Source organism: Stegodyphus dumicola, chromosome 8 (assembly GCF_044657685.1).
Source record: "Stegodyphus dumicola isolate Sdum_Otavi_A_Nest chromosome 8, ASM4465768v1".
Taxonomy (NCBI): Eukaryota; Metazoa; Arthropoda; class Arachnida; order Araneae; family Eresidae; genus Stegodyphus; species Stegodyphus dumicola.
The window spans coordinates 37412284-37439428 of NC_140775.1; the positions used below are offsets into that span (position 1 = coordinate 37412284).

The 27145-nt window shown below is 33.1% G+C and overlaps 1 protein-coding gene across 2 annotated transcripts in view; it reads left to right on the forward strand.

Moving 5' to 3' along the window:
- The window catches only part of LOC118198726 (protein O-mannosyl-transferase Tmtc3-like), a 268461-nt gene that overhangs the window by 211443 nt on the left and 29873 nt on the right, over positions 1-27145 (forward strand). For both annotated transcript variants that reach the window (XM_085821740.1, XM_085821741.1), the window contains exons 17-18: positions 7805-7878; positions 15407-15527. In XM_085821740.1, the coding sequence (XP_085677866.1) occupies positions 7805-7878; positions 15407-15527 (195 nt within the window). The remainder of the gene's footprint in view (positions 1-7804; positions 7879-15406; positions 15528-27145) is intronic.

The window sequence follows — 27145 nt, forward strand, 5'->3', positions numbered from 1 at the left end:
GTGAAAGAAGCAGGGAAAGGGAGGCAATTTTCGCCAAGTCATGATTTCGCGCGCTTTGTCCTTTAGAATGTTCGAGAAAGAATTTTCATTGTTAGTTGACCTTAAGAGAGGAAAGTACGTGACCAAAAAGGTCAAAGGTTGCTACTTGTCTTTCAATGTAAGTCATTCAGTTTTTGGCGATTGAGGGTCCGGTTGTTGGCTAAGTGAAGAAGGGCGCGCATGCGCGATCACCCTTATTTCCGCATTCTGGAGTTGAAAACGAAGATTTTGCCATAATTAAGGGGGCGATAAGTGAAGCCATAGTGGAAGCCCGTTTTGTGAAGGAGACGAAGGAAATTCGAGTTGGATTCACACTTACTCTTGACTCACTCACTCTTGGACTCGCGGACTTTCGGGCTTGCTGGACTTGTGGACGTTGCTCTTGAAAACCGGCTGGAAAGAGATCGACAATATGTAGTTCACTACGAGAGATGTTTCCCGGCGGGGAGCGGCAAATATGCTCCCCGGCCGCGTTTTGGGTTAAGAGGCGACTCTCTCTTGCTGACTGGCGGGTGGAACTTACTTGGGACGTTACTCGTGAAGCTTGCTCTTGGGATGAGTAAGAACAGGCGAGCCGTATTTGCCTAGAAAAAACGTTTCTGGCCTGAAGCTGAAAACACTCTTCCGTGCGGCGTGCTGGTAAAGAGGCGAAATTTGAACGAGTTACCTGCGTGTGGACTTTAGACTTTCAAGACCAAGCGGATAGCCGTCCTGGGCAGCAGTGCTCCTGTTTCTGTTCTACAGTGGAAAAATAACACACCAGTGTAACGATGAGCCCGGTCGACCTTCAAGATGTCCACTCAAGATATGTTATATATATATATATGTATATATATATATATATATATATTTTGAACTTTAAATCCTCTTACGGCAGAATTTAACATTTGGTGCCGTGACCTCTGCTTAGTGGGGGATCAGATCGAGAATTGAACTTGAATTTTCCTATTTTTAGTAATTTACTGTTTTAATGAAGGAGTTAAGTCTATGTGCTAGGATTAATTAGAGTTTTTGATTTGTGTTTGCTTATTTGTTAATACGAGAGTGATAAATTTTGAAAATGTGTGTAAATTTCAGGAATTTTGGACTTTAACGTTAGGCAATCAGAATTGAACTTTAAAATTAGGAAAAATATATTTTTTAATGTAGCAGAATAGGTACTGTACATTTTTACTGTTGAAAATCCTTGACTGTTTTCTGGATGTATACTTTTGATTTCTGATTTCTGATACAAGATGGAAAATGAATTATTTCACGATAATCCTATGCTATTTGTGTATCCTTGTATAAAGTTTCGAGTGCTTGTCTTTAAAAACTGGACTCATTTTTTGAGCACTTCTAAGAGAAAGAGATTAAAGACTCTAATTATTTTACTGAATGAGACAAGCCATAGCTATGCGTAGCTAGAAAATTTTTTTTGTGTGTGTTTTTGCTAATTATTTAACCTAGAATCTTGTGAAATGTGTAATGGTGAGGGGTAACGTTAGAGAAATTTTGATTTTTTTTTGACTTAATTGAATAATATTTTGTGAAATGTATGTAATGTTTTCATGATTCTCTAGAGTAGTATATTATTGCTTTTTGATTTACAATGTTTTGATATGATTCCAGTATATTGTGTAATGTGTTAGAAAATTTAATTTAGTATTGAGCAATGAATTTATAAGTTCTTAAGGCAAAATGATACAAATGAATGAGTTAGAAAAATTGAAGATTTTTTTTTCAATTGCAAAATTCTGTTTTAAAGTGAACATGGGTTAGATTTGAATTTTAGCCTGAGATCAGCAATAGTGATGTTTGCATACTTAATTTTTTTTTTTTGGATTGAATTCTTCAGCTTGAGTGAAGTTCTAATTAGTTTAATGAGTCAGAGTAATTGAGATTAGTTATCTTCTGAGTTTTAAGTTTGTGAAGAGTTGTCATGTGAGAATTGTTTAAACAGTAGAAATTGAGTTAGTCTTGTGAATTGTAGAAAGGGAATTTTAATGAGAATTTTGTGACAACGAGAATTTGTTTTGTGAAAATGTTTGAAATAAGTTTGAGAAGATTAGTTATTTTTGCTCTGTACTCATGTGTGGGAATTTTCTGTTGATTTCAAGTAGTTTGTCTTGAATTTGCTAGTGAATCGTAATAGATTTGATTTGAGTTATTGAATTTTCTTTCTTGGTTGGACTTGTTGCTGAATTTGGAGTTAATTCTTGTTTTGGCTTAAGTTTTGTATTTGAATTGGTAGTAACAAGATAGTTGTATCAGGTTTTTGTTTTGTTTTGGTGGTTTCTGCCAAGGTCCGTAAAATGTAAGTTCTCTGACGTTTAGTTTCTGTGGAAGAATTGAGATTTCTGTGGTCATAGGAGAATAGTAGAATTTGAGTTATGGATTTCATTTGTGTGATTTTTAGGGATTTTTGAGTTACGAGTTATGAGTATTTTTTTTTTTTAGTTTAGCACTTTTGAGAACTTTGCATTTGTTGCTTGCAGTTAGGTCTTGCGTGAAGTTGTAATGTCCTGAAAGCTCGTTTTATTGTAAATACTTGCACTTCATGGTGGCACTTGACCTCTTACACCGGGAGAAACAGGAACTTGTTATCTGAGAAAACTATTGTTGTATCTTTTTCATTGTGTTGGTTCAGAATTGTAACGTTTCAGTCAGCGCACTTTTCTTTCCGAGATTAGAGATCTTTTGTTCTCTTTCAACGTGTCTGGAGGTTTGCTTGATACGTAAAGTTTGAGTCTGTCATTTATAATACAGCGCTTTTCTCAGCTTACATGGACGCGGTAAAGAGTTACTTTGTTTCTTTTGTTTGGGTGGAGGTGTTGCTGAAGGCTGCTACTTAGGTTACTATACAACGTTTTGGAAGAGTCTGATGCAGAATAGATCTCAGTTTTTGCCTAAAATTGGGGGGTTGGTTTTGAACACTTTTTTGATTTTTGATATTTTATTTAGTGTTCTAGTAACGTGCTTCAGTCCAGCTTTGATTGATTTCTTTGACTAGTTGAAATTTTTTTTTGTGGACCTAATGGATTTTTAGAATTACTGAAATTTTGGTTGTCTTACTAAGGGGACTTAAGTTTGGTGTTGTTACTCACTAGTGTTTACCGTGAGGTTTGAAATTTTTAGCGGCACTTCACTCTTGCTGGTTGATTTTTTTTTGGCTTGATTTGAATTACAGTGAAATATTTTTGACTTGATATGGTTTAACGTAATGACTATTTGTGTATTTGTCTAGGTTATGCAGTTTAAATTTTTTTTTAAGTATCACTGATCTCATTGCTCATTTGAATTATTTACGAAATTTTTACAGTTTAATTGTATTTTCATTTTATGTGTATATGTGTATCTTGGTAGTATTTGTTTGTAAATATTGGCCAAACGTTATTTTGTATATGCATTAGGTTGTATTATTATTATTATTTTTTGTGTGTCTTGGATGAAATTCTAATTGGTATTTGCACAGCGTATTCTGGATGCTATTTTCGGAATTGATTTTGATTGGATTGAATTTTTGGACAATCACGTTTTCTTTCTTTCTGATTTTTTGTGTGGGGTATTTTCGGCTGGTTCCAAGGTTCCTTGTGTTGTAACGTTCTTTTCTTTTCTAATGCTTGGCCCTGATCAGGCCGCTTCTGTTCTTAGACGTGATTGTTTGGGATTCATTCCGGGAAGTTATTCAATTTCGTAGTACTTAAGGGGGTCTTTACTCCTTATTTGAATACGTTCATGTGACATATTTTATTTGGAATTGTTTGAATTATAAGTGTGTTTATTTTCTCAGGAATGTATTTTATGTATCTGCGGCGCGTTGATTATCTTATTTTTATTTATTTATTTTTTTTTTTTTTTTTTATTTTTTTTTTTTTTGGTGTGAACAATTGGATTAGATTATTTCTTTCTTCGGGTGTGAGTATCCGAACACATTCAGTGGCTTATCTATCGTAAGGGAAAAATTGACAGATAAAGTCTTCTTCAACTTTGAAAGAGTGATTGTTCTTCCTTGGTCGAAGGTGAGACGTAGGAGGGTGAAATCTGGTTTCTTTTAAGGTCAAGTTCCTCTACTAAGGAGTATTGTGGTGCTGAGTTCACATTCCGGGGTTGGTTGCTTTCATTTTCTCGCGTTGAAGGCTGCAGGGGGGAGTTTGTTAACACAAGGATTTCTAACTACAGGATTTTCCCTCGCTTGCATTGACAACTCCGTACTCATTTAATGAACTCCATGATTGTGCTCAGCAGAAATTGTCACAATAGTAGAATGTGTTCGACCTCAGGTGAAATTGTTTATATTAATGGACTGAAGGGAAAGAATGAATAGATAAATAAACATTCAGAAATGTGGCCACACAGAGACTGCAACACTAATGTGATGCAATGGAAAAAAAAAAAAAAAAGAGAAATTCTTTTTGTCATTATTGATTGATCTTAGACATATTTTGTTTGTGATTAACGCCTTATTTTTATTTTTATTTTTGTATGTGTTCTGAGTATTTCTAGGTTTAATTAATTAAGTGATTTAATTGATGTTTTTGATTAATTGTTTTTGATGATCTTCCTTGAGTATTTTAATTAGTAATTGCTTTGATTAATCTTGTTGTTTTACTTGCACATTGTGGACTTGAAATTTAATGTGTCAGTAACGTCACTGTTACCAAGGAGTCGTGTGAAATATTGTTACATTATGTTATTCTTTAGCCTTATTGCACAGTATGAGTCATGGTATTTCAAGAAGTGTCTGTCTGCTAAATTTTGGTAAACCAAAATTTAATTCCTTAGGGGAAAGGAATGTTATGGAGAGAAATTATCTGATAGCGTTATAAAAATTAGGTGAATGATTTTATGATTTATGGAAATCTTAATTTTTATTTGATTATGAATTATTTATTTTAAGGCTTTAATTTTGGGGAAAAACAGATGCTTCTGGAAATATTATTTAGTTTAAATGAATATTATTTATTTTCTTTTATTTGCAAATCTTGTACAAACTTTTATTCATTGTGAAAGAAGCAGGGAAAGGGAGGCAATTTTCGCCAAGTCATGATTTCGCGCGCTTTGTCCTTTAGAATGTTCGAGAAAGAATTTTCATTGTTAGTTGACCTTAAGAGAGGAAAGTACGTGACCAAAAAGGTCAAAGGTTGCTACTTGTCTTTCAATGTAAGTCATTCAGTTTTTGGCGATTGAGGGTCCGGTTGTTGGCTAAGTGAAGAAGGGCGCGCATGCGCGATCACCCTTATTTCCGCATTCTGGAGTTGAAAACGAAGATTTTGCCATAATTAAGGGGGCGATAAGTGAAGCCATAGTGGAAGCCCGTTTTGTGAAGGAGACGAAGGAAATTCGAGTTGGATTCACACTTACTCTTGACTCACTCACTCTTGGACTCGCGGACTTTCGGGCTTGCTGGACTTGTGGACGTTGCTCTTGAAAACCGGCTGGAAAGAGATCGACAATATGTAGTTCACTACGAGAGATGTTTCCCGGCGGGGAGCGGCAAATATGCTCCCCGGCCGCGTTTTGGGTTAAGAGGCGACTCTCTCTTGCTGACTGGCGGGTGGAACTTACTTGGGACGTTACTCGTGAAGCTTGCTCTTGGGATGAGTAAGAACAGGCGAGCCGTATTTGCCTAGAAAAAACGTTTCTGGCCTGAAGCTGAAAACACTCTTCCGTGCGGCGTGCTGGTAAAGAGGCGAAATTTGAACGAGTTACCTGCGTGTGGACTTTAGACTTTCAAGACCAAGCGGATAGCCGTCCTGGGCAGCAGTGCTCCTGTTTCTGTTCTACAGTGGAAAAATAACATACCAGTATAACGATGAGCCCGGTCGACCTTCAAGATGTCCCCTCAAGATAAGTTTTATTTTTTTTGGTGTGTTTGAACTTTAGGCAAGTTTTTCAAAAACGTCCTTAGCAGTAAAAACAACGTCGAATCTAAAATTTAACTCTCAGGCTTAAATTGTTTCCCTTTCCTTTTTTTAAATTACCAGACAAACCTTAAGTTTTTTGTGAATTTAAATGTAAAGACTCTCAGATGAGGTTAAGATTTTTCTTATTGTGATGTAATTGAATAAGCTGATAGTTAATCTGGAACCCCTTACAGTATGTTTTCTTTATATATTTAATATGAACTTTTCCTTTATATCTTGTATATGTTTTATGTTTTCGATCCTCTCACGGCGCGGTCCCGGGATGCATTTTTTTTTTCACAACGCAAAAATGCTGTACACGTTTCACTATACGATCACTAAAAGCTTGTTAGTAGGCAAATTCTTAAAGTTTAGTTTTCCTCCCTAAGAGGAAGAAGAAACCTTTTCACGGCAAGTAGTTTCATATTGAACATTTAACATATAGGAATTTCAGATATAACATTAGATGTCTTAACAGATAAGTTATTTTTTTTTTGTGTTTGAATTCTCACGAAACTTTTCTTCATAACACATTCAGGAATGAGAGCGGTTATCAGGCTATGACTATCAGGCTCAAATTATGGATGTAGGAGAGAGCTGAAGAGATTCACTTCTGGTTGTTTCTAGTCGTATTTATACAATGTAGCTTACGCTTCTGGACAATACAGAAAAAATCATATTCCTAGGGCCTTGAAAAATTATTATCTGAAAATTTCCAGAGAGCCGCCAAAATGTTAAAAAATTGCCAAATACCGTTAACATAGACACAAAAATTGTGGCCGAGTCCCGTCAAATGTGTTTTAGGCACATAGATTGCGTTCTAGTTGAGTTAATTTAATAATTTAAACGCTATTGAATTCAGAATTAAAAGACCTCAAATTCTGCATTATGCATGATTCTGCATTACACAAAAATCATTCGACCACAAATTTAATTGCACCCATTATAATTCATAAAGCTATTATCTTTAACGGGAAAATTAAACCAATAAATACATAAAGCAATACACGATATTACAGCAATGCTCATAAACAGTTAAAAAGATTTAAATATTAACATAAATTTACAACAGTATAAAACATAAGATCTTTTATTAAAAATGTAATTTAAAATGTTCAAAATTTCAAAATTAAAGGAAATAAAAAAATTGCACTTACAGCATTTCATCGTAAACTGACTCTAAATGGAGACTTGTGCATGTGTTTAATAAATAGAATACTTAATTATTCAATAAATAGTTATGTATTTATTTAACCGGTTCGCTTGTGCATGAGATTTACCAAAAAACGATTTAAAAAAAAAGGTTTCCTTCATATAGCGAAACTGACTAGCCTGCCAGGTCATCAAATCCGTGAAACCAAAATAATGAACATCTCTAAAAGAGAGTTATTATTCTTTTGAATTGTTTAAATAAACAGACAGAAAGGTACACGTGAAAAAGTTTTATTATTTTCATCAATGATATGTATGCTCTTTATCGAAAGTTAGTAGGTTACTTAAATCTGAAATGTATATCCATCGCGTCTTAATTATTCATTTCTGCGACTTTTGACTAATCATAATTTCAATATCAGTGAACATCCAAAATATTTTAGAATGTTCCAGTCTGATCACAGGTTTTATTCATTGTATAGTATCCCTAGAAAGAATATATCATACAAAATTGTTCCTGGGAAATGTAACGATTTACCTTAAAATAATTAAATTATAATTTAAACTTTTATAAATCTTTTTATTTATATCGCAGGTTTTTTCGTGGGAAGCCGACTTTGAACCAAATTGTATTTAGCCTGGCAAAATGTGAAAAAAATGCAATTCTTATGATTACCTTATGATGTGTATATTACATCTAGTCTGAAATTTCTGTTTTATTTCCTCAGCAAGCTCTTCTGAATTCTGCTATTCTGATTCAAGAAACAGGAGGACCACATATGAGGAAAACAGCTTACCACAGGTAAGCTGACTTAATGCTTTCATGGGTTAAATAGTTTTATAGTACATGGTTTTAACTGGTTTTTGTTTGTTTGTGTCTTGAAATTAATTTCATTAAGAATTAAGCACCATGTACACATACAGATTTCTTTTAAATGTTTCATTTAAATACAAATATAGTAAAAAAATATTCCACAAGAGTATTTTCCAAAATTCTATATAGCATTCTAACTTTTTTATTTTAGTTTATATTTATTTTATTTAAAATTTATTTTAGCTAAATTTAAATTAAATTAAAATTTTTTAGTTGTACTTACTATTTAGTTGAATGTCTCATACATACCCTTCTTTAACAATAAAACTCATTATCTTAGAATTTACATTTTTATACCATTGGATAGTTCGAAAAATAATTCTCAAATTAATGTTTTCCCTTTTTTTTTATTATTTTAGTAATCGTGTGCAGTGTTTTATTTATTTTTCAGTTGCTAACTATTAAAGTTTTTCTTTAATCAAACAAAGCCCACCAGCGGCCGAGCGGTAAAGACGCTGAACACTGGTATTTCGGTACGAGATTCGAATCCCGCGAATGGGCTGGCTGCATGGCCGTTTTCGTGGTTTTCCCATGTGTAACGTGTATGCGAGTCAGTTTCCCTTAGAAACTCCTCCACGAAGGCATCTCTTCCTTTAGGCAGGTAGCCCTCGTGTGTTTTAGCATAATTGAATAATCCAATCCTTTAATCAAACGATTTTATTCTTAATTGTTAGTTGTACTCCTGTGATTTTAAGTGCTCGGATTTTCTAAATCAAACATAGATTTAATTTATTTAAAATAAATTTTTTGCCATAGGACAGATCGAAATACAGAGAAGGAATGCAATTGCATATATTTCTTTGTTACATTGATTACAAAGAAAAATTTTCCTTATTTAAAAATGTAGATTTGATTTTTTGCACACTTTTTCGATTTTTATAGAAGAAAATGTATAAAACTAAATGCATTAAAAAGTTTTCTTATTTACACCGTTTAAGCTAAATGCACTAAAATGTAAAAAATATCTTTTGACTATAATAATGTTAGTTGCTTAAGTATTAACGAAATCATCTTAATAGAAGTCGCCACATTTTCAGAACGTGTCAAAATCTGGCAACCAGGCGCATAACCATTTTCCAGGTAACCATGCTCATTATTTCAGTCAAGTAACGTCGCCATTTTCGTATAGGTTCTTTTTGTTGGATTCCAAATTACAGACTTTGTTGTAGACAAACTGTGTTATTTTTTGCCTTAAACAGAATTTTAAAGTATGTGCTTGTGGAATGAAAGAAACTAGCTAGGAAAGAAGCAACATTTCCTAAATAATATAGTGTTTTGCAGCAAAATCGTAAAGTGAATAATGATGAGATTCGCTTGGTAGCTAGTGCAATGCCTAGTTTGTGCAATTCTCTGATGTTGTTTAAGCAAAACAGATTGATGTGTACACGGAAAAAACAAACACTGCAAAAAAATTACAGAAGGTTTTCGCAAAAAATGTTTTGATTGCTTAATGTATCGTATATTCCTTATTTAATAATTAAAATTTGTATTTTATATTGCTAAAGAGTCTTTTCAGGTAAATATCGATATTTCAGCTACGTCGCAGAAATCGCTAACTTGTACCTGATAACGTTTACCTTTTCATCTAAGCATTCCCAAATTACTCCAACAAGTTTGCGATAATATCTAAGCATCTGGTATTTAAGTCATATGCAGAAAAATAAAATCATGGGGCATCCATAAACAAAATGTACTGGAACATTAACAAAGAATTACGGCACTATACGGAAAGGGAAGGATGATTCCATGGAGAACATTTTAAGGGAAACTGACTCGTATCGACGTTACACATGAGAATAACTACGAAAACGCCCATGCAGCCAGCCTTGTCCGCGGTCATTTGTGGACAGAATAATTGATTGCCTAAAGCGCTAATGTCAGAAGCACTTGAGAGCGTTATTATGTTTATTTTTAATATTCCTGCCATAATAGCGTGTATGGATTTGTTGAAGATTACCATAATGAAAAGTGCAAGTCCCCCCCAAAAAAACAAGAAATAGAAGGGGGAGAAAATAGTAGCTGAGAAAAACATTAAATATCACATACAGACAGTATCAAAATATTCAAGCGCTAGGTTGTCGCAGGGATGAATGTGTCATGGATATCTTTCTGAGAGAAACTGGATCATATCGACAGATATGCTGCACCATCTTACTTGTGTTCCAGATCGATTTAGCTAGCTCACTTGCAATCAAATTATGGTGTCATAATGCATTCTGTTAAAGAATTTCTAAGACAAATAGACACAGAATATCTTTAAATTTATTCTACCTCACCGCTTGTAAAGTTTAAATTAAAATGTACAATGCAAAACTGACAGTCACTTTCACCTGTCAAAATACGAGTTTTCTTCCAGCTGCAAATAATTTCAAACTATTTAATCTATTTACAATCAAGAAGTAGAATAAACTCAAGGGTTACAAGCTTCGTTTGTGACAAAGATTCAAACGTACAACTTACCAACCAAAACTAACTTTTTACAAAACGGTAGTTACGTATTATCCCGTCGACCCTCTAGTCTAGTTACCAAAAACAATGAAGGTTGGCGGAGATCACGTCAAAGTTGAGCCAAACGTTCATGCGAAATTCTGAACACGACCTGATGCCTCTTCAATTAGGAAATAATCAGTTTTCAACCCGTTTCGTTTTTTCATTTCCTAAAAAAGGTTTTGTAGATTTCTAATATAGTATAACTCGCTTATAATAAGCGTTGATTTAACGATTAAGTCGGCTTTAATGAGGAAATCAGAAGTATTTGTTTGGTACAAAGTTGAATATATAGTAGTACAGCTTGCTTTCAAGGAGCAAAACCCGGTTATTGCGAGCAATATTTTTTTGATTCATAAAACTTCTATTGATTTCCATTTCTCAGCTCAGCTAACCTTTTCTTGAAAACATTCCTGTAACATTCCGAAGTCAACCAGAAGTTCGTGATGAATCATAAATCCTGCGAACACGTGATGTCGTTCTTGTGTCTTTTTAACTTGAGAAATGCACGTGTGAGGGCATCCTACGATGAACTTGAGAAGACTGAGGTCGCTGATCGGACGGCCGTTTTGGCTGATCTTTGGAATATGGTAACTGGTAGTTTGGCGACATTTTGGAAGCGATAAAGGTTACTACCTAGGACTTTAGTAATAATGTGAGAAGTACTCAGTTCCGATTACGCATTATTTTGTGTGAGGGAAATGAGAGATCATGAGATATGTCATGTGACATTAATGGACGAATTACAGTTCTTTAATCTGAAAAGGGGGGGGGGATTTGGAAAACTGTAGTACTATATTATTTTGTATTAAGCTTCATTGTGTGTTGTGTGAAATAGTGGAAGTGTGCGTGCCACGTAATGAACATTCTGAAGATTAGGTAAGTTAGTATTTTTAATCATTTGAGGATATTATTTTAATGCATTGTTCTAAATGTAAGGAGTAAATAAATTAATATGATATTATTGGAAAATTTTTATTAGCAATGATTTAGTTTAAAGTAATTAGGATTGTAATCTAATTTTTATTAATTTAATGTATGTGCTTATTTATATTTTAAGTAGTGTTTTTTAATTTAATTATATTTTAATTTAATGATCGTGATTTTGTGAGTTATATGTTTGTAGTATTTTGGAATACGTTTGAGTAGAATACGTTGAGTATTTTCATGCATTTTCGTGAAATTTTTCTAATTTATGTGGAAAAAGCAGTGTACATGGATGTAGTGAAGAGTGTGTGCAATGCCATTTTTGTGCAATTCTGGGATGTTTTTTTAAGTAAAAATAAGTCGACGTGTACATGGTTTATGCGTATGTGTTATTGTGAAAAACGCGCAAGGAGTTTGCGATTGTGCGCTTTTTCCCAATTTTGCAGTTAATATTTGTCATGATTAAGCAGTTTTGTTACATAAAATTTCTAGCATAAGTGTAATTCGGCTAGTAGATTGTTGAAAAAAGTGTTCAGTAAATAAAAAGAAAAGAAACATGTCTTTACTTCGTGAAGACAAAATGGCGGCGAAAAAAAAAATAGAGGGTTGCTGTAGCAGAGTTGTTCGCCAAATTTTCGCCAAAAAATCGCCAAGTTACCATAATCCAAAGATCAGCCGAAGTTTTCTCTGCATAGGAATGGCAGAGTAGGGGACTTGTATGGAATTCATTCTTTGATCTGTAATCATAGATTACTCTCGTTAAATTTTCCCTGACGAAGTCGAAACTTAAAATTTTATCTATAGGCCGGAGTAAGAGGACGGCGTAAAAAATTCCAAAATCTGCAAAACGTACAATTTATCTTTTGTATTCTTTAAACAGTGTTTAAAACACAAGAAAAATTAAAGGCTGCGTCCGATCAAAATAGGAATGATTGTAAATGTTTAAAGAAATATGCTAAAGATGATCTGCTAAAGAGAACCACGGTCGAATAGGCGTCGAATGTGCTGACCACTACACTACGAAGGCATACTAAGAAGGCGGAAGAAATATATTGAAGCAGAAAGATTTGCTAAACAACTTGGCTATACTTGTTCGAACGGATGGCTTGATCGATTCAAGAATAGACATGGGATAATATTTGCAAAAATTTTTGGTGAAGCAAAGTCTGTAAACATGGCGGATATCGCAACATGGATGAGTCCAAAGTTGCGAGTCATTAGAGTCAAAGAAAGATGTACAAAAGATGACATTGATTAAGCGGGCATTTTCTACAACGTAACCGCACAGTAAACTTTTAAATTCAGGGGTGAAATGTGCATCGGTGGCCAGCTCTCCAAAAATCCATTGATAGCTTTAGTATGTTCCAATACATCTGGCACTAGCAAGACGAAATTGTTGGTTATTAGAAATCCAAAAACACTAGATGTTTTAAGCATGTAAAATACTTCCTGCTAATTATGACACAATAAGAAAGCCTGGATGACTTTGGACGTTTTCATAGAATTAGTTTCAAGATAGGGAGGGAAATTGAGGAAAGAAAAACGTAAAATTTTTCTTTTAACTGATAATTGTAAAGCGTATTCCGAAATCACTGGATTTACAAACATCAGGATTGAATTTTTACCACCGAATTTTACAAGTTTTATCCAGCCTATGGGCGAAGGAGTCAGCATGAATTTTAAATCAAACTTTCGTAAGCATTTGATTTTGATGCTTCTGGATAGATGGGAAAAAATAGGGACAAGCTTTAGTGCTAAGGTAAACGTACTCGAAGCGAGATGTTAAATGAATGATGCACGGAAAAACGTTACATCAACACGCATTACCAATTGCTTCAGTAAGCCTGGAGTGGACATTTCTAAAAGAGGGGCAAATCCTTCAAGAAGAAGAAAGGTAATAGATACCTTAAAAAATTTGGAGGGAAAAATAGATCTCAGGGTACCCTGTGGCGAAAATAGGCGATTTTTTGGCACCATTCCTGTTTACGTGCCACGCCCTTCCCAGTAAAATGCAATAAAACACAACCAAAGGAAAAAATATATAATCTCAATCATTTGCATTTGAAATGAAACAAGGAAATAACATAAGACTAAAAATACATGTTATCTAATCTACAAAAAGAAAATATCGATTTACCTTACTTAGAAATTTCTTTGTCTGTGGTATGGGGCAAACAGAATTTCTTAACAGCATCCGAAAACTGTCTAAAATAATCTGAACTAGAATCTGTATAAACTGTCGCCACATAGATTCACAAAAATAAGAATAACAAATATACTCGCTAGTACCGGACTGTCGGACTTCGTAGTGTCGGACAAACACATTCAAAGCCAGCTGAACGATTTTTACGTTCGACCACACACATTTGTTTCGTTCAAACAGGATACTTATAACGATTACTGAGTAAACCTTCATTTACACACCAGTCAATTATTTCTTTTTTCCCATTCGTTTCAAATCGTACAGAAACTTCAGATTAATCTTATCACAGACAGTCATTTTACTGTGTAAAGCACGAAATAAGCAACGTACTTCTTAAGTGACATCCAACGCGAAAATAAGCCCTGAGAAATCAAAATCACCGCGATCACGCATTACAACTACACACGTCATGATAGGGCTTTCAAATCCTACAAAGTTTTTAAGTGCTGTGTCACGTTTATACAGGCGCAAAATCGTCAGTTTTCATGGTATACGAGACAATATGTAAGTACACACAAAACTAAGTAATTCAAAATCAGCATCAAAGTCACCAGTAGAAAGCAAAACTTTACATGGCCGGGCATTTGCGGTAGAAAGACGAAACCTCTCACCGACCCAACTATTCGTAATTCTTCTTACTTTATAGAAAAAACTACTTGCCACTCAAATCTACATAAGCACTAAAATGAGCGAACCTCGGGCAAAATAAGGTAAATAGGTAAAATTAACTAACATTTTGTTCGTAGAACTTAAACATAAATGCCACACTCTTAATCACTTTGCATTAACACTGCGCATTGCACTGCACTTTGCACTGCGCATTTTGCACTGCGCATACATCCCGAGTAAAGTAATCGCGGTTAATGTTATCATTCGAATATTGTTATCGAATTGTCGAAGTCATGCCTATTTGTATACGAAATCATGGAAGTTCTTGACATATTGCGATCAATAATTCGGCTAATATGGCCAAAATTTTACAGAATGAGTTTTCTTAAACTGAAGTAAAGCCGCCAGATAAGGTGACAATAGATCATAAAAATTAGCAAGTAACAAAGAAAAATCGTCAAGTAGGGATTAAATTGCCAAATAGCTTGCTTTCAATTTTAACCAACCCTTTAAAACTAAGTGAAAAAAGCAACCTTAGTTTGGCATATATTTTGCGCAATATTATCGATTCTAATGGAGATCAGACACAGGTCCTCTTCTTCAGGAGGAGGGGAAAACAAAAAATCTGAAGAAATTCTTCCCCTTTTCCTTGTTTCTGAAAAAAATCCATTAAACATCTACAGAGTTTACTTTTTAAGCCTAAATTTAAATTTTACATTGTCATGTTCTCTTTCAACGAGGAATGCTTTCCATGTATCAAGAATAAAGGTTCATTAAAATGTCATGAAAATACCCATTTATATGTTTCTGATTATATTTATGTAAAATTAGTTAAATTCCACTGCTACGTATTTTGAACTTCATTTTTTTCTCGTTGTTTAATATCAAAAATAGTCACGGATAAATGTGATCACATAGAGCGGCGTCTACTGTGTATTGTTAAATTTACGCAATTAGTGCAAATTTTTTATTTTTTTAATAACGCAATTATTTATATTATTTTCGGCAAGTAATGGGATTATTTTTTATGAAGAACATATCTAGAATTTTAAAAGAGAAATAAAATTCAATTGTCTGTTGAAGGAGAATTACATACAAAGTTACCTGATTATTTATAAAGATTATTGTGAGCTCCATAATACAGATGTTGACGTCTGATATATAGTGTTACAGATGTTTATTTTTCTGTATTTATCACTTCATAAATGTAGTAATGTATCTTTATATCAGGTTACAAGCTCTACTAGAGGCGAGAGATGTTAACGAGAGAGTATATTTCCATTTAGGGATGTTGGCTATGGATGACAAAAATCTGACGCTCGCCGAAAAGTGGTTCCGACGAGCCGTCGAGGTGAGTAAGTTTTAGCTGTTCCCTAGAAAGTAAAGATTTCGATTCGAACGCAAAACTTGGAAACTGCCAGCAATTTTTGGCGTTAGAGAATATATAATTATATATATATATATAAACCGTAAGTGGAATATGTTTAAGAGTTAACTACAAATCAGTTACGTGTTGAGTTTATTGGGATGCGAAGGAATAATCGATTAAACAACAATTAATTAGTGGATAGCATTATAAAAGTAAGTAACTCCTATGATATACACACATATAATATAGATATTCATTTACCAAATCCCATGTTATATATTTACTCGCTGTTCCATATAAAAAAATTTCCAATAAGAATGATATGATTTTAAAATGAAATGCTAACCATATTTAAATTGCTATTACTGTTGCTGATTCAAAGTTACATGTTTAGTATGCTTATGGCTAAATACACGCTTCAGAAACGTTAATTTTGGATAAAAAAATTATCTTGTCAGATGATGCTCATTTCTGTTTGACGGGATATGTTAACGAACAAAATTGTCGTTTTTGTATGAAAGCAATTCATAAGTTTGCAGAGAAGCCTTTGCGTTCGGGAAAGATCATTAAATGGTGTCATTTATGGCCTAGTGATATAATCAAACTTTTTTTTAACAAAAGAAGATACAAGATAGTGGAGATACAGTTTCAGTCACTGGTGAACGATAGCGCTTGATGACAAATATTTTATGGCTAAATTTGAGAGACATTTATTTATTGCATACGTAGTTCCAACAAGGCGGTGCCGCAAGTCAAGCTACTAAATCCACTATCGACGTACTGCAAAAAACGTTTGGTGAAAGGATAATTTCCCAAAATGCAACTGTGAGATAGACTTCTTCCGTTAGGGTTTAGGGTATTCCTCAGGGTTACTGCTTCTGTATGGTACTTCGTGAAGTTATTTGAAAGCAGTAATCAAGGCGAACTAACCATAGCTCGAGTTATTACATAAAGTCATCGGAAATTGGGTTCCTCGAATTCGTTCGCGTGCACTCCGGGTGGACACTTAAATGACGTTTTATTCAAAACATAATGCCATAAGTTTCACTTCAAAGTAATATAAAAAGTTCTGTTTTATCTCAAAGACTTTAATTTTATTTCATTATAAATCATATCAATCTTACTACAACACCATATATATATATATATATATATATATATATATATATACGAGGCGTATATGAGCGCAAATAAATACGCGTATCTTTATTTACCTTTGTACGTAATGTCACTCTGCATTTGCTTAAATACCGAAGTAATCATATTTATCCCATTTTATTATCATATGATTTGTGACTCATCGGTTAGGGACAAAAGTCATTCTTTGGCACTAAAATTTCATCATTCATCACTGAAATTGAATTCCTCACCCCAGATTCCTCTAATATGATAAATTACGCGAATTAGATGTTTTATGTGCTGCATCAACAGAGGTATAAATGTAGCATAAAGACCCAGTTAGAAAGGGCATATAACTGATTTACATTTATGAATTTTATCAAATAGAGTTATAAAAATTAGATAAAAACCCAATCAGGAGGACATATAACTGCTTTCAAATTAGTAAATTTGTTAACTATCACAGTATTTTAATTGGAGAGGTAAAGACCTTGGACTACACGCAGCTAAAATTGACAATTTGATAACCTATTTGAGTAACAAATAAAGTACTTATGGACCCTCGTGAAATGCCAATACTTGCCACGCCACATATCATTTGGTGGTTGAGCTAGACCATGATTATTGTTTCTTTCCACCTTTTTGAATTAACACTGCTTAATCACTACATAATAACATATTTTGAAGCAATATCCGTCCGAAAACAATAAATATATATTTTACTCGTAACAAATTTATAACTTTCTGTCGCATAAATAGAAAAAAAAAATTCACTTTTGGGATAGAGTGAGTGAGTGAGTGAGTGCACCGCTATGATGGCTTCCGACCACAGACATGAACCAAACGGAATTATATACCATCACGGCGGAGAAGACTCCAGAGTAACAAGACTGAATATTATATACTAATAACGGTTTTTACATATTGTTAACTGCAAGGCATTAAGCGTTATTCTGGTTATCTGCTTTAAGTTCTGAACATTTGAAACATTATAATATTATCCACGGTTGTTTCTGCAACAGTAAACCTTTGCCGGAGGAAGAAGTTACGTCATCAGGATATTATAGTTCGGTAAAATCCCGTTCGGCAAAGCTAACTTTCAATGGGAAAATTGCATTAGGTATAATTCAGATTGAGGCCCGGTGGCGCAGCAGTACTACAGGTGTCCTTGCCACAAGCTGATCTTCTTGTCCAGGGCATATGTTCATGCATCCGGGACTCACTCTCCAGAAAGCAGATATCAGAACACTGCAGGCCATGGCTCTCTAAGGGCTGTTGTGCCACTGAGTTTAGTTTAGTTTACTTATAATTCAAATTAAGAAAGTAATTGTAATGAAAAAAACCTAAATATCGTTGTAATTAAAAGAAACAAATATTAATTGAAAGTACTTTTACTACTGCTCAATAAATAGGTGATGAAATTATTTTTTAAAGCTGGTATTATTACTTGGGACGATAAGTAATGCATTTCTTAACAGTTTTGAGGAAAAGAGCGCCAAAGATTTCATTCGGTCTCTGCTTTCTTCATTTGGGTCGAACTCCATCGCGAAATCAGGTAATTCATGTGCCTTTTATAGCAACTCGTTTAACATTTTGTAAATTGAAGGATTTTTATCTTCTTCATTAACACTGTTTTAACTGTTCACTGGAGTTAAAGGATAATCCAGTTCTTCATCACATCTCTGTACTTAAAAATACTGCACTTCTTCCATATTTACAAAATTCTTTGCCACCAATTGTTTTACAATTTGTAAGATTTTTTTTGGCTTCATTTTCAATGTATGGAAATCCTTTAAAACTGCTAATTACTTCAGTCCAGAGCTGATGCATGCAAGCATTCGCTGTTGATGAATGAACGCTGAGCTAAGGATAAAATGGAAATTATAATGTTGGACAAAATTAAAACGATTAAGAAGGAGTATATTTGCAAAATCGCATTTCTCAAATCATAGTTCAGCAAGGGTTTACAGTTCAGTAAAAATCTAATAATCCGGCACGCATATATTCGCTATAAGTGTTATGTGAGAAACTTGTGTTATGTGAGAAACGAATGCATCGTTCGGAAATTATCCGAAGCATTCCACATTTGCTCCACCATCATCATAGCTGAATGCTATGAGTTATATTTATGTTAAAGAAAACAAAAGTATTGACAATCCTATAATTAACTCCTGTGATATAACTAAGCTGTTAAACTCAGTCCAATGGATTTGTTCTAAAAATTCTGTAGTCTCGCTGTTTAAAGACAAAATCCGCAAAATCGATTCAGAAAGCTGAACATGAACCAATTGCGAAAATCTTCGATAGTGTGAAAAATTATACAAGACAAAGAGGACGGTTTAATATTGGCGTAAGATTGCTGACGCATGCACTGCATTGTTGAAATTAACTGAGCATAATAACCACAAAGTAGCGTAAAGATAATAAACTTTCATAAATTCTCCTCATTTATAGTTTGAGAAGAAGGTAGAAATTCAAACCCTGAAGTCTTTGTGCAATTGCGTTAAAACAGATTTCAAATTATAAATTGATAAAGTACAATAAAGTATGTATGTTCTGTCGTTTATCTTCTAATGTATTTTTAGTCAATAAATGCGATTGCAGACTTTACGTAGGGTTTGATTTCTTGCAATGAGTTAGATTTAATTAAAAAGCCTGTTTTTTACCGCAATTCTGTGAATTAAATTAAATTTTTTATTTGACCTGCCGCTTGCGCGGCCAGTCGCCTAAAACAGTTATTTTAAAAAAGAAAAAATATATAATGAATTTAATGAATTCAGTTAGTATAATTTCAGAAACGTACCTTATATTTCTAATTAGACATCTCATTTAAATGCATTTTTGTTGAAATCAATTAATGTAGAGGAAAAATATTGTCGTCAACTGTGTTTATTGCCTTTATGTCACTTAGTTTACGGTAAACATCTTACGCTTTACTCAATGGCAACACACTAGCACATGGAAGGTAAAAGCATTTTATTCCAAACGGTGGAAACGCATTGCATTTGAATAGTTGAGTTTTCCTGATTATAACTGAAAGAATAATTCTTAACATTTTACCGAATGGCAACAGTCGTTCATTACAGTATCTGCTTCCAAATCGCTGAATTTATAATTCAAAAGTTCATTAAATTCGTACAAAATATAATGTAAATCAAAGGCAAATTAAAACTTCGGCCTTCGAGGTGCCCATCTTTCGGTAGAGAACTATTTGTTTTCATAATTTGGTAGCTCTACATATTGCCTTTATTCTTAATTATTTAATCGCAGAGAAGACAAATCATCATTATTTGATAAGTCTGACAATCCGCTATATTTGATAATCCGGCATTATCGAAGTCCCAAACTTGCTGGATTATCGAACTTTTACTGAATATGATTATCTTCCAAATAGATATTATTCCACTTGAAAATAAAATTGTAATCCTTAAATGTGATTTATTGTACGCTGTAGCTTCGAGACCAAATCTTTACAGTAAAATCCAAATACTTACTATATTCCGAATATTTTACATTAATTCACTCAATAGTATTGTGTAATAGTTTATATTTATTTCTTATGCAAAATAGTTTATAAAAGTTAGATTTTCGGCGTTATCCTTCTATTCAGTATCAAGAAAATTCTTCAAACTATTCAGCTGAATTTTTTTAATAAAAAGTTGAATTTCGGTAACTCAAAAAGATCGTTCACAGCAACAAAAACGGAAGAAAGACGCTGCACTTTATTTTGGTTTTCTTATCTTCTTTACACGTGTTTCTATTTTTCTCCGGAATAAACTCTTTCTCCAAATTTTCATACTCTGTCTGATACTGCTAGATTAAAAAAAGACTAAATAAATAAATGGAAAGAAGTATTGAATAGGAAATAATATATATACTCCAGCATAGAGTATTTTATCTCTGAATAATGCAGTAGCCCTAGAGACTGTATGTCTACTGCTGTTTCTGAAGGTTTCAATAAAACTTAAAAATAGAATGTAACCAGGACAAAAAAGGATAATAAAAAGAAAGAAAAAGGAAATCATGTTTTAAAGCAATCTAATTTTCTTTTGGAGAAATTCCAAAATAATAACAAAAAAAATGTATTCTGGAGATGGTGTATTTTTCATTCTTTTCTAATCCTTCAGTGTATAAAGTATTTTGGAACACTTTATTATTCTCTTGCAAAGTTGGGGAGATGTTTTCGATGCAATTGTATCTAAAATCTTTTTAGGAAGGCAAGATTTCACGCATGCGCAATTCAAGAGCAGCTGGCGTTCAGCAATTTCAGAACGCAGTTTTGAAATGGCTGTTCTAAACAGAACAATAAAGAAAGCAGAACAGAAAGTCTAGTAAACAAACACAACACAGCCGCAAACACTGGACAAAGGAAACAATGAATTAAGAAAAGAAATGTAACCTGAAATAAACTTCAAGCCTTGAGTTAAAGTATACAACATTAAATATTTGTGATGTTGATTATCAAATAATGATGATGCAGTTTTCAAAAAACATTTTGTCTTGAAAAAGTTTCTGAAATTTTTTCAGATCAAAATATTATGCCTAAAGCTCGAACAGAGCTTCCTTCCACTCATGTGGAAATTCCTGGAAAGTGAGCCAAATGAAAAATGGCCAGGGAAATCAAAGAAAATAAAACCTTTTCTTAAATCAGTCAGAGCAATTCGGAACTTTTTCCAAAATTCAAGGAAATTAAAAAAATAACCAAAAAAATGCAGAAAAGAATTAAGATTTCAAAGTTACATGCTATTTGTCATGAGCGTGATACTTAATAAATAAAATTAACGCATAAAAACTTAATAATAAAAAGAGAAAAAAAAATTTTTTGTTAGCCATCTTACTAAGAAAACTGAGTACTGATGCAATGAAATGAGAAAAGATTAAATAAAGCCTAAACATGTATGACAACACTTGACACCGAATCGGGAATTATGAATATATGCTGCTATGCCGATTTTAAATATTTTATGATTTTGTTCTCGAACTGTATGTGGTGTAATTGAGAAAAAAACAATGCTTAATAATAATAAAGCTAAAGAGACAAAATAAAGAGCGGGTTGGCAGGAGTGAGTGCAAGAGCAGACTGGTAAACTGCGAGCTCATTCAGAGCGTAAAAAACTTAAAGAAAATCTTTTGGGTAATCGTTAAAATCTGAAACCTTTCAGATTTCCTTTATTATTGTTATTTTGTGATTTAATTCCACCGATGACATCTCTTAAATCGGAAATTAGGAAAAGTATGGAAATATGAAAATCGTGGAAGTTCACCCCCTCCTAAATTTGGATTTAAAATTTCGAAATTGTGAACGCCCCTGGAGAACCTTAATAACTTATGAGCGAAATGAATCATATATAGATCAGAGATTTTAATATTTAATTTTTAACTTTTGCAATCATATATAGATCAGAGATATTCGTTTGCGAATTGATTCAGAGAACCGATTCACTTTTCTGAGCGAAAGCTGATTCGTAAAAGAACAACGGTATTTATTTTAGACTTAACCGAAGTCTGTTGTGGGAAGTGTGTCAGAAATGTTCCGATTCCCACGAGAAAAAGAATGTTTATCTTCCCATGTTAAAAGTGAGTTTAATTTTGATCATTTCCCTACTTTCTTAAGAACTTCTTGTTCTAGAATTTTATTATTAGTTCTGTAGAAAGAATATTTAAGGCAATCTTAGAACTACAGCTGAAAGAAATCAGTTTATGGAGTAAGCGTTTGATTGAGCCGATTCTACCGATCCCAAAGCTCGTTCGATTTTTTCCGCCTTCCGCTCCGTTCGTGCGTACCGATCTTGAATCATTCCCCGTTTCCGATCTTATTCATCAAGGTTACGTTTAGTGAGTAGTGAGTCACACAAAGAACCGATAAAATTCAGTGAGCGAAAGGTTCTGATCCGATACTATGAAACAACGTTTTTGGCCATTTTTAATCTAGATGCTTGGCAAACTAAACAGTACAGCTTTAATACACACCTATTTTGTTTCTCTCTTTTTTCTCGAATCTGTTCCCATCTGTTATCTAATTGTATGCCAGTGTTTTTCTAATAGGAGTTCCCAACATGTATAATCCTGTACGACTTCCATTAAATGTAAGAAAATCATTTTTGATGATGACCTAGATGTTAACGATGAAAAGCTCAAGATCAATTGAATGTAAAATTGCACGCTATCCAATAGATCGAAAGCCTGAAAAGTAAGACGATGCCATGTACTTTTATTGAGGCCCACCAGCGGCCGAGCGGTAAAGTTGCTAAACACTATTAGTTCGATCCGAGTTTCGAATTTCGCGAATGGGCTAGCTGCATGGGCGTTTTCGTGGTTTTCTTCATGTGTAACATGTATACGAGCCAGTTTCCCTTAGAAAGTCCTCCACGATGGCATCTCTTCCCTTAAGACGATATCTCGAGAGGCTTTGCCGTAATTAAATAACCCAAACCAAACCATGTACTTCACTGACGAGAAAGATGACACCACATAATTTATTGCTATGTCATTAAAGGGATTAAGGGATTAATTTTCTTACCTTTATAATAAGCATTTGTCGTTTTAATTATTTTTCCCTTTAATGAATTTCAAAATGTGTAAACCAAAATATATATATAAACTTTTCACGTTATTGGATTTGAATTAAATGAGCTAAAGAAGTAAAATACACGTATTTTTTTATTTAATATCGTAATTATTTTGGTCATCTACGACAAAACATAATACGGCAGCATGCCCAAAAATCACTGTACTGAGACATTAACAGAGTTTGAAGAAGAAAAAGTTGCAACATAAAAGACGCATATATAACGAATGATCACATTTAATTCATGAATTTTAACGGAGTTCAACATCGCGACTTTAATTTTGGTCGTACAATGGCAAGAATGTTGGCATAGCATACAAGCAATATAATTTTAAGTTTTTTTTACTAAATTTATTTAAGATTTGACCTTAAGTGAATATATTATTCAATTTTTACAACTTTTACATGAAGCGAACGTTATTTTTTGTTTTAATGTAAACATCTTTCAAAAATTTTATTGAATTTTTCTTCCAAAAGCAAATTCCGGGAGCACTCAAAGACCAGGCGAATTTCTATAGCAAGAATGTTCTTGTCAAGAACTTTTCCTTCTTGTTTGAAGAGGATTCTAGTGTTAAGCGTCAGTGAACGAATCTTAAATGTCACAAAGTCATCGACTGTATAATTTAAAAATAGAGTTTCTATTTGTGGATTAGAAAAGCTGTAAAAAATGCTGTTGACATACGGATTGCTAAAGGTCATCTTGGATATTTTTCTTTGAATCAAATGCATTTCAAATGATCTTCGAATAAATTATAGCAGGCGTTTTTGCATTCTAAATATTGCACCCCTTCATGTTTTAACTAGATATGACCAGAGCCCGAATTTCTATGACTTAAAGGTTCACTGAAAACCTCTTTAAAAATGGTCTAAAATGTATACTTAAAATAGAAAAAAGGAAATTAAAAACATTTTAAAAAAAGAATGTCTCCAAAAAATAAAAAATAATAGTACATAAAAAGACACAATTTGTTACAATTTAACTTACGTTTAATTCTAAAAACAACTATGATAAATTTTATCTCTGCAGTTCCTTATGCGTTACATGCCGATGAAATCTGAACCCAAAATCCTGTAAATTTTTTACTTTTTTTTAAATAATGAATGTAACATTTTCTAAGTAAAGGAACAAACATGCATCTAAAACATTCGATTGCGTAATTTTACAAAATTATTTTTTTTTAATTTAAAAGTAACACAAAATGTTATATAAAACATTTTTATAATTGAAAAAAAAAATGTGTCTATGGGCAACGCTAGCGAAATAGAGACCGGATAATGACATTTATGGACACAGTGTATAACTAAACTTTTATCAAACAACACTTTTGAAACTCCTAAGAGTTCCCTGGACTTTGAAAATTAAAAAAACCTCTAAAAATAAATATTCAATAATGCTATATATGCAGAATCATACTTCTTTTAGATGGCTGAAAAACACTGCTCTAAAAGAAATCGCTCAAAAAATTGCAATTCGGATATTCACTCTCTCCTTGAAACGCTGCGGCAATGGAAGCAAATTTAATGTTTTTACGACTTAAGAACAAGAGTTCGATAATATCGATATTTTGTGTCCGATATCTTACGCTTACTTTATCGATATTAAAATTCAAATATTTTATTTAAAACTTTAAGCTTATTTATATGATTTTGATATTATCTAACCCGTGTATTTCGAAGATTGCTATTTCTTTTAATATCAAAGAACGCTAGAGAGAGCTCGGTAGAGATAGCATTTAAACAAAAAAAATCATTTAATAAAATGCAAATAAAGCTGCTAAAAATTTTAATTTAATTCTCCCGCGGCACATATGCTGTGGTTAAAAAGGCCTCAAATTCTAATTAAAGATGTACTCGTAAATTCTAAATGGAATTTTCTTTTAGAACCGGGGGAAAAAGTTATAGCTCCACCGTCACCCCTGACAGAAAAAAAGCAGCGAAATTTCATGGCAAAACTAAATTGAATATTTAAACTAAAAGCCATTTTTTCCCTCCTTCCGCATTTCTTATTTTTCGGCGAAAATATGAAGTTTTCCGCTTTACAGGGCTCTCTTACTGTCTTTCTTTAGCTATCTTATCTCCCTGTATATCAGGAGTTCTCAATCAGGGGAATTCCCCGCTTGGGGGAGTTTTATATTTGCAGTTGGGAGGGGGAATGCAGTCAGCCTTTTATTTAGTTGTGAAGTATATTTAGTTTTATTTTATGAACATAAAAACTATTTTTATTCAGGTTTGGGTATTTTTCAAAATGTTCTATACCTTTTTGTATTTTAATTCATAAAACATGTTTAAAAATAATTTAAATCTAAAAAAACATATATATGTGTTTTTACAAGTTTTGGAAAGGAAAAGGACATTTCTCTAGCAATGGTGAAAGGGGCATGGGACAAAACAGATTGAGAACCGTACCTCTCTGTATATACTTTATTTATTTCGGCGAGGGAAAATATATTAAACATGCATGGCTTTCATTTTTAGAAAAAAAAATTGTATCTTAAACGCAAAATTAATCTATAATACGTTTACATTTACAATATTGCAAAGGTTTATCCCATTCTTCCATCCGTGCTTTTGTAATGTAAGTGGGTATCAAGAAAAAGATATCTGTTTCTAATCCCTATGGACTAAACTTGGTTTAATAAATTACTGCAGAATACTCCATGGTTATCTATTTAAGGAAAAATATGCTTTGGTGGCTTGCTTTCTAAAGAAAATTAAATCGTATTCACGTTAAACATTAGAAAACCACGAAAATTCTCAGGCAGATGCTCGCCTAACGAGATATGAACCCAAGTGAAACTTCCAGGTTTTAGCGATCATATCCGCTCGGCCGTTGGCAGGCTCCTATCCCTGCGAGGTTACAGTTCATCTATTAACCGAAAAGATGGCGTAAATTAAGGCTGAAACAATAAACCTAAAAACCAAACCATTTTTTTATATAACAAACTATATTTTATTTATATATTATTCAAAATTAAATATATACATTATTATAAATATCTGTATATTTTTAAATTCCTTTTACTGCATTTTTTATTGTTGCAATATTTTGCATTCTTTTACTCAGTTATTTATTTATTTGTTGCTGTTAGCGTGATAATTTTATAGTTTATTTTATATTTAATCAAATTTATAGCTACATGTTTCGTTTTTAGTGTTATTTGTTAATAGAATTTTAATCTCTTAATTCCAAGTGCAACAGCATTTAAATTATAAAAGTAGCTCAAACAGAACACGGGATACGAGGAAATATGCTTCTAGCAGACTTTGGCAATAACTTTTCATCAGTTTGGAAATTTTCTGGAAGATTCGGGAAAATGCATTTTCAAAGATCTACAACCGATATTTCCCGAAGCTTCCAGACGTCTTTGCAACACTATATAAATAAGGCTGCGACAGCTAGAACGAGTCGGTTGTTATTCGGGTGTGAGATTTAGCCTATTGAAAGAAAATTAGCTGAATTGTGCTATATAGTTTACTCTGTGAGCGATTTGGGGAAGTGATGATATTTCTCGTCATCTAAGGACGAATTGCTTAATACCCGAGTTCTTCTCGAGCTATTTTTAAGCTATTCATTGTACTGTGTGTGGTGAATTTTTATAATAAATTATCAGTTTCTTCATGCTTATCTGGAGAAAATACTTAAGACGATAATAAAGAGCCCGTATCCCGCAACAACATGCTACAATTCAAATATATATTTCCTAACATGTAAACTTTCCAATGACTTCAATACGTTTCAGTATGAAAATTAAAATACTCGTATACATTTCTGAAATCACAGAAAGCAGATCAATGCGCATTGTATTCATCTCTTCCTGACTCGAGTAGCAAACTTTATTAAATTGTATAAAATAGTTTAAATTCTATGAATAGAATGTATGAATACATATATTTATCTCTTAGATAAATATTA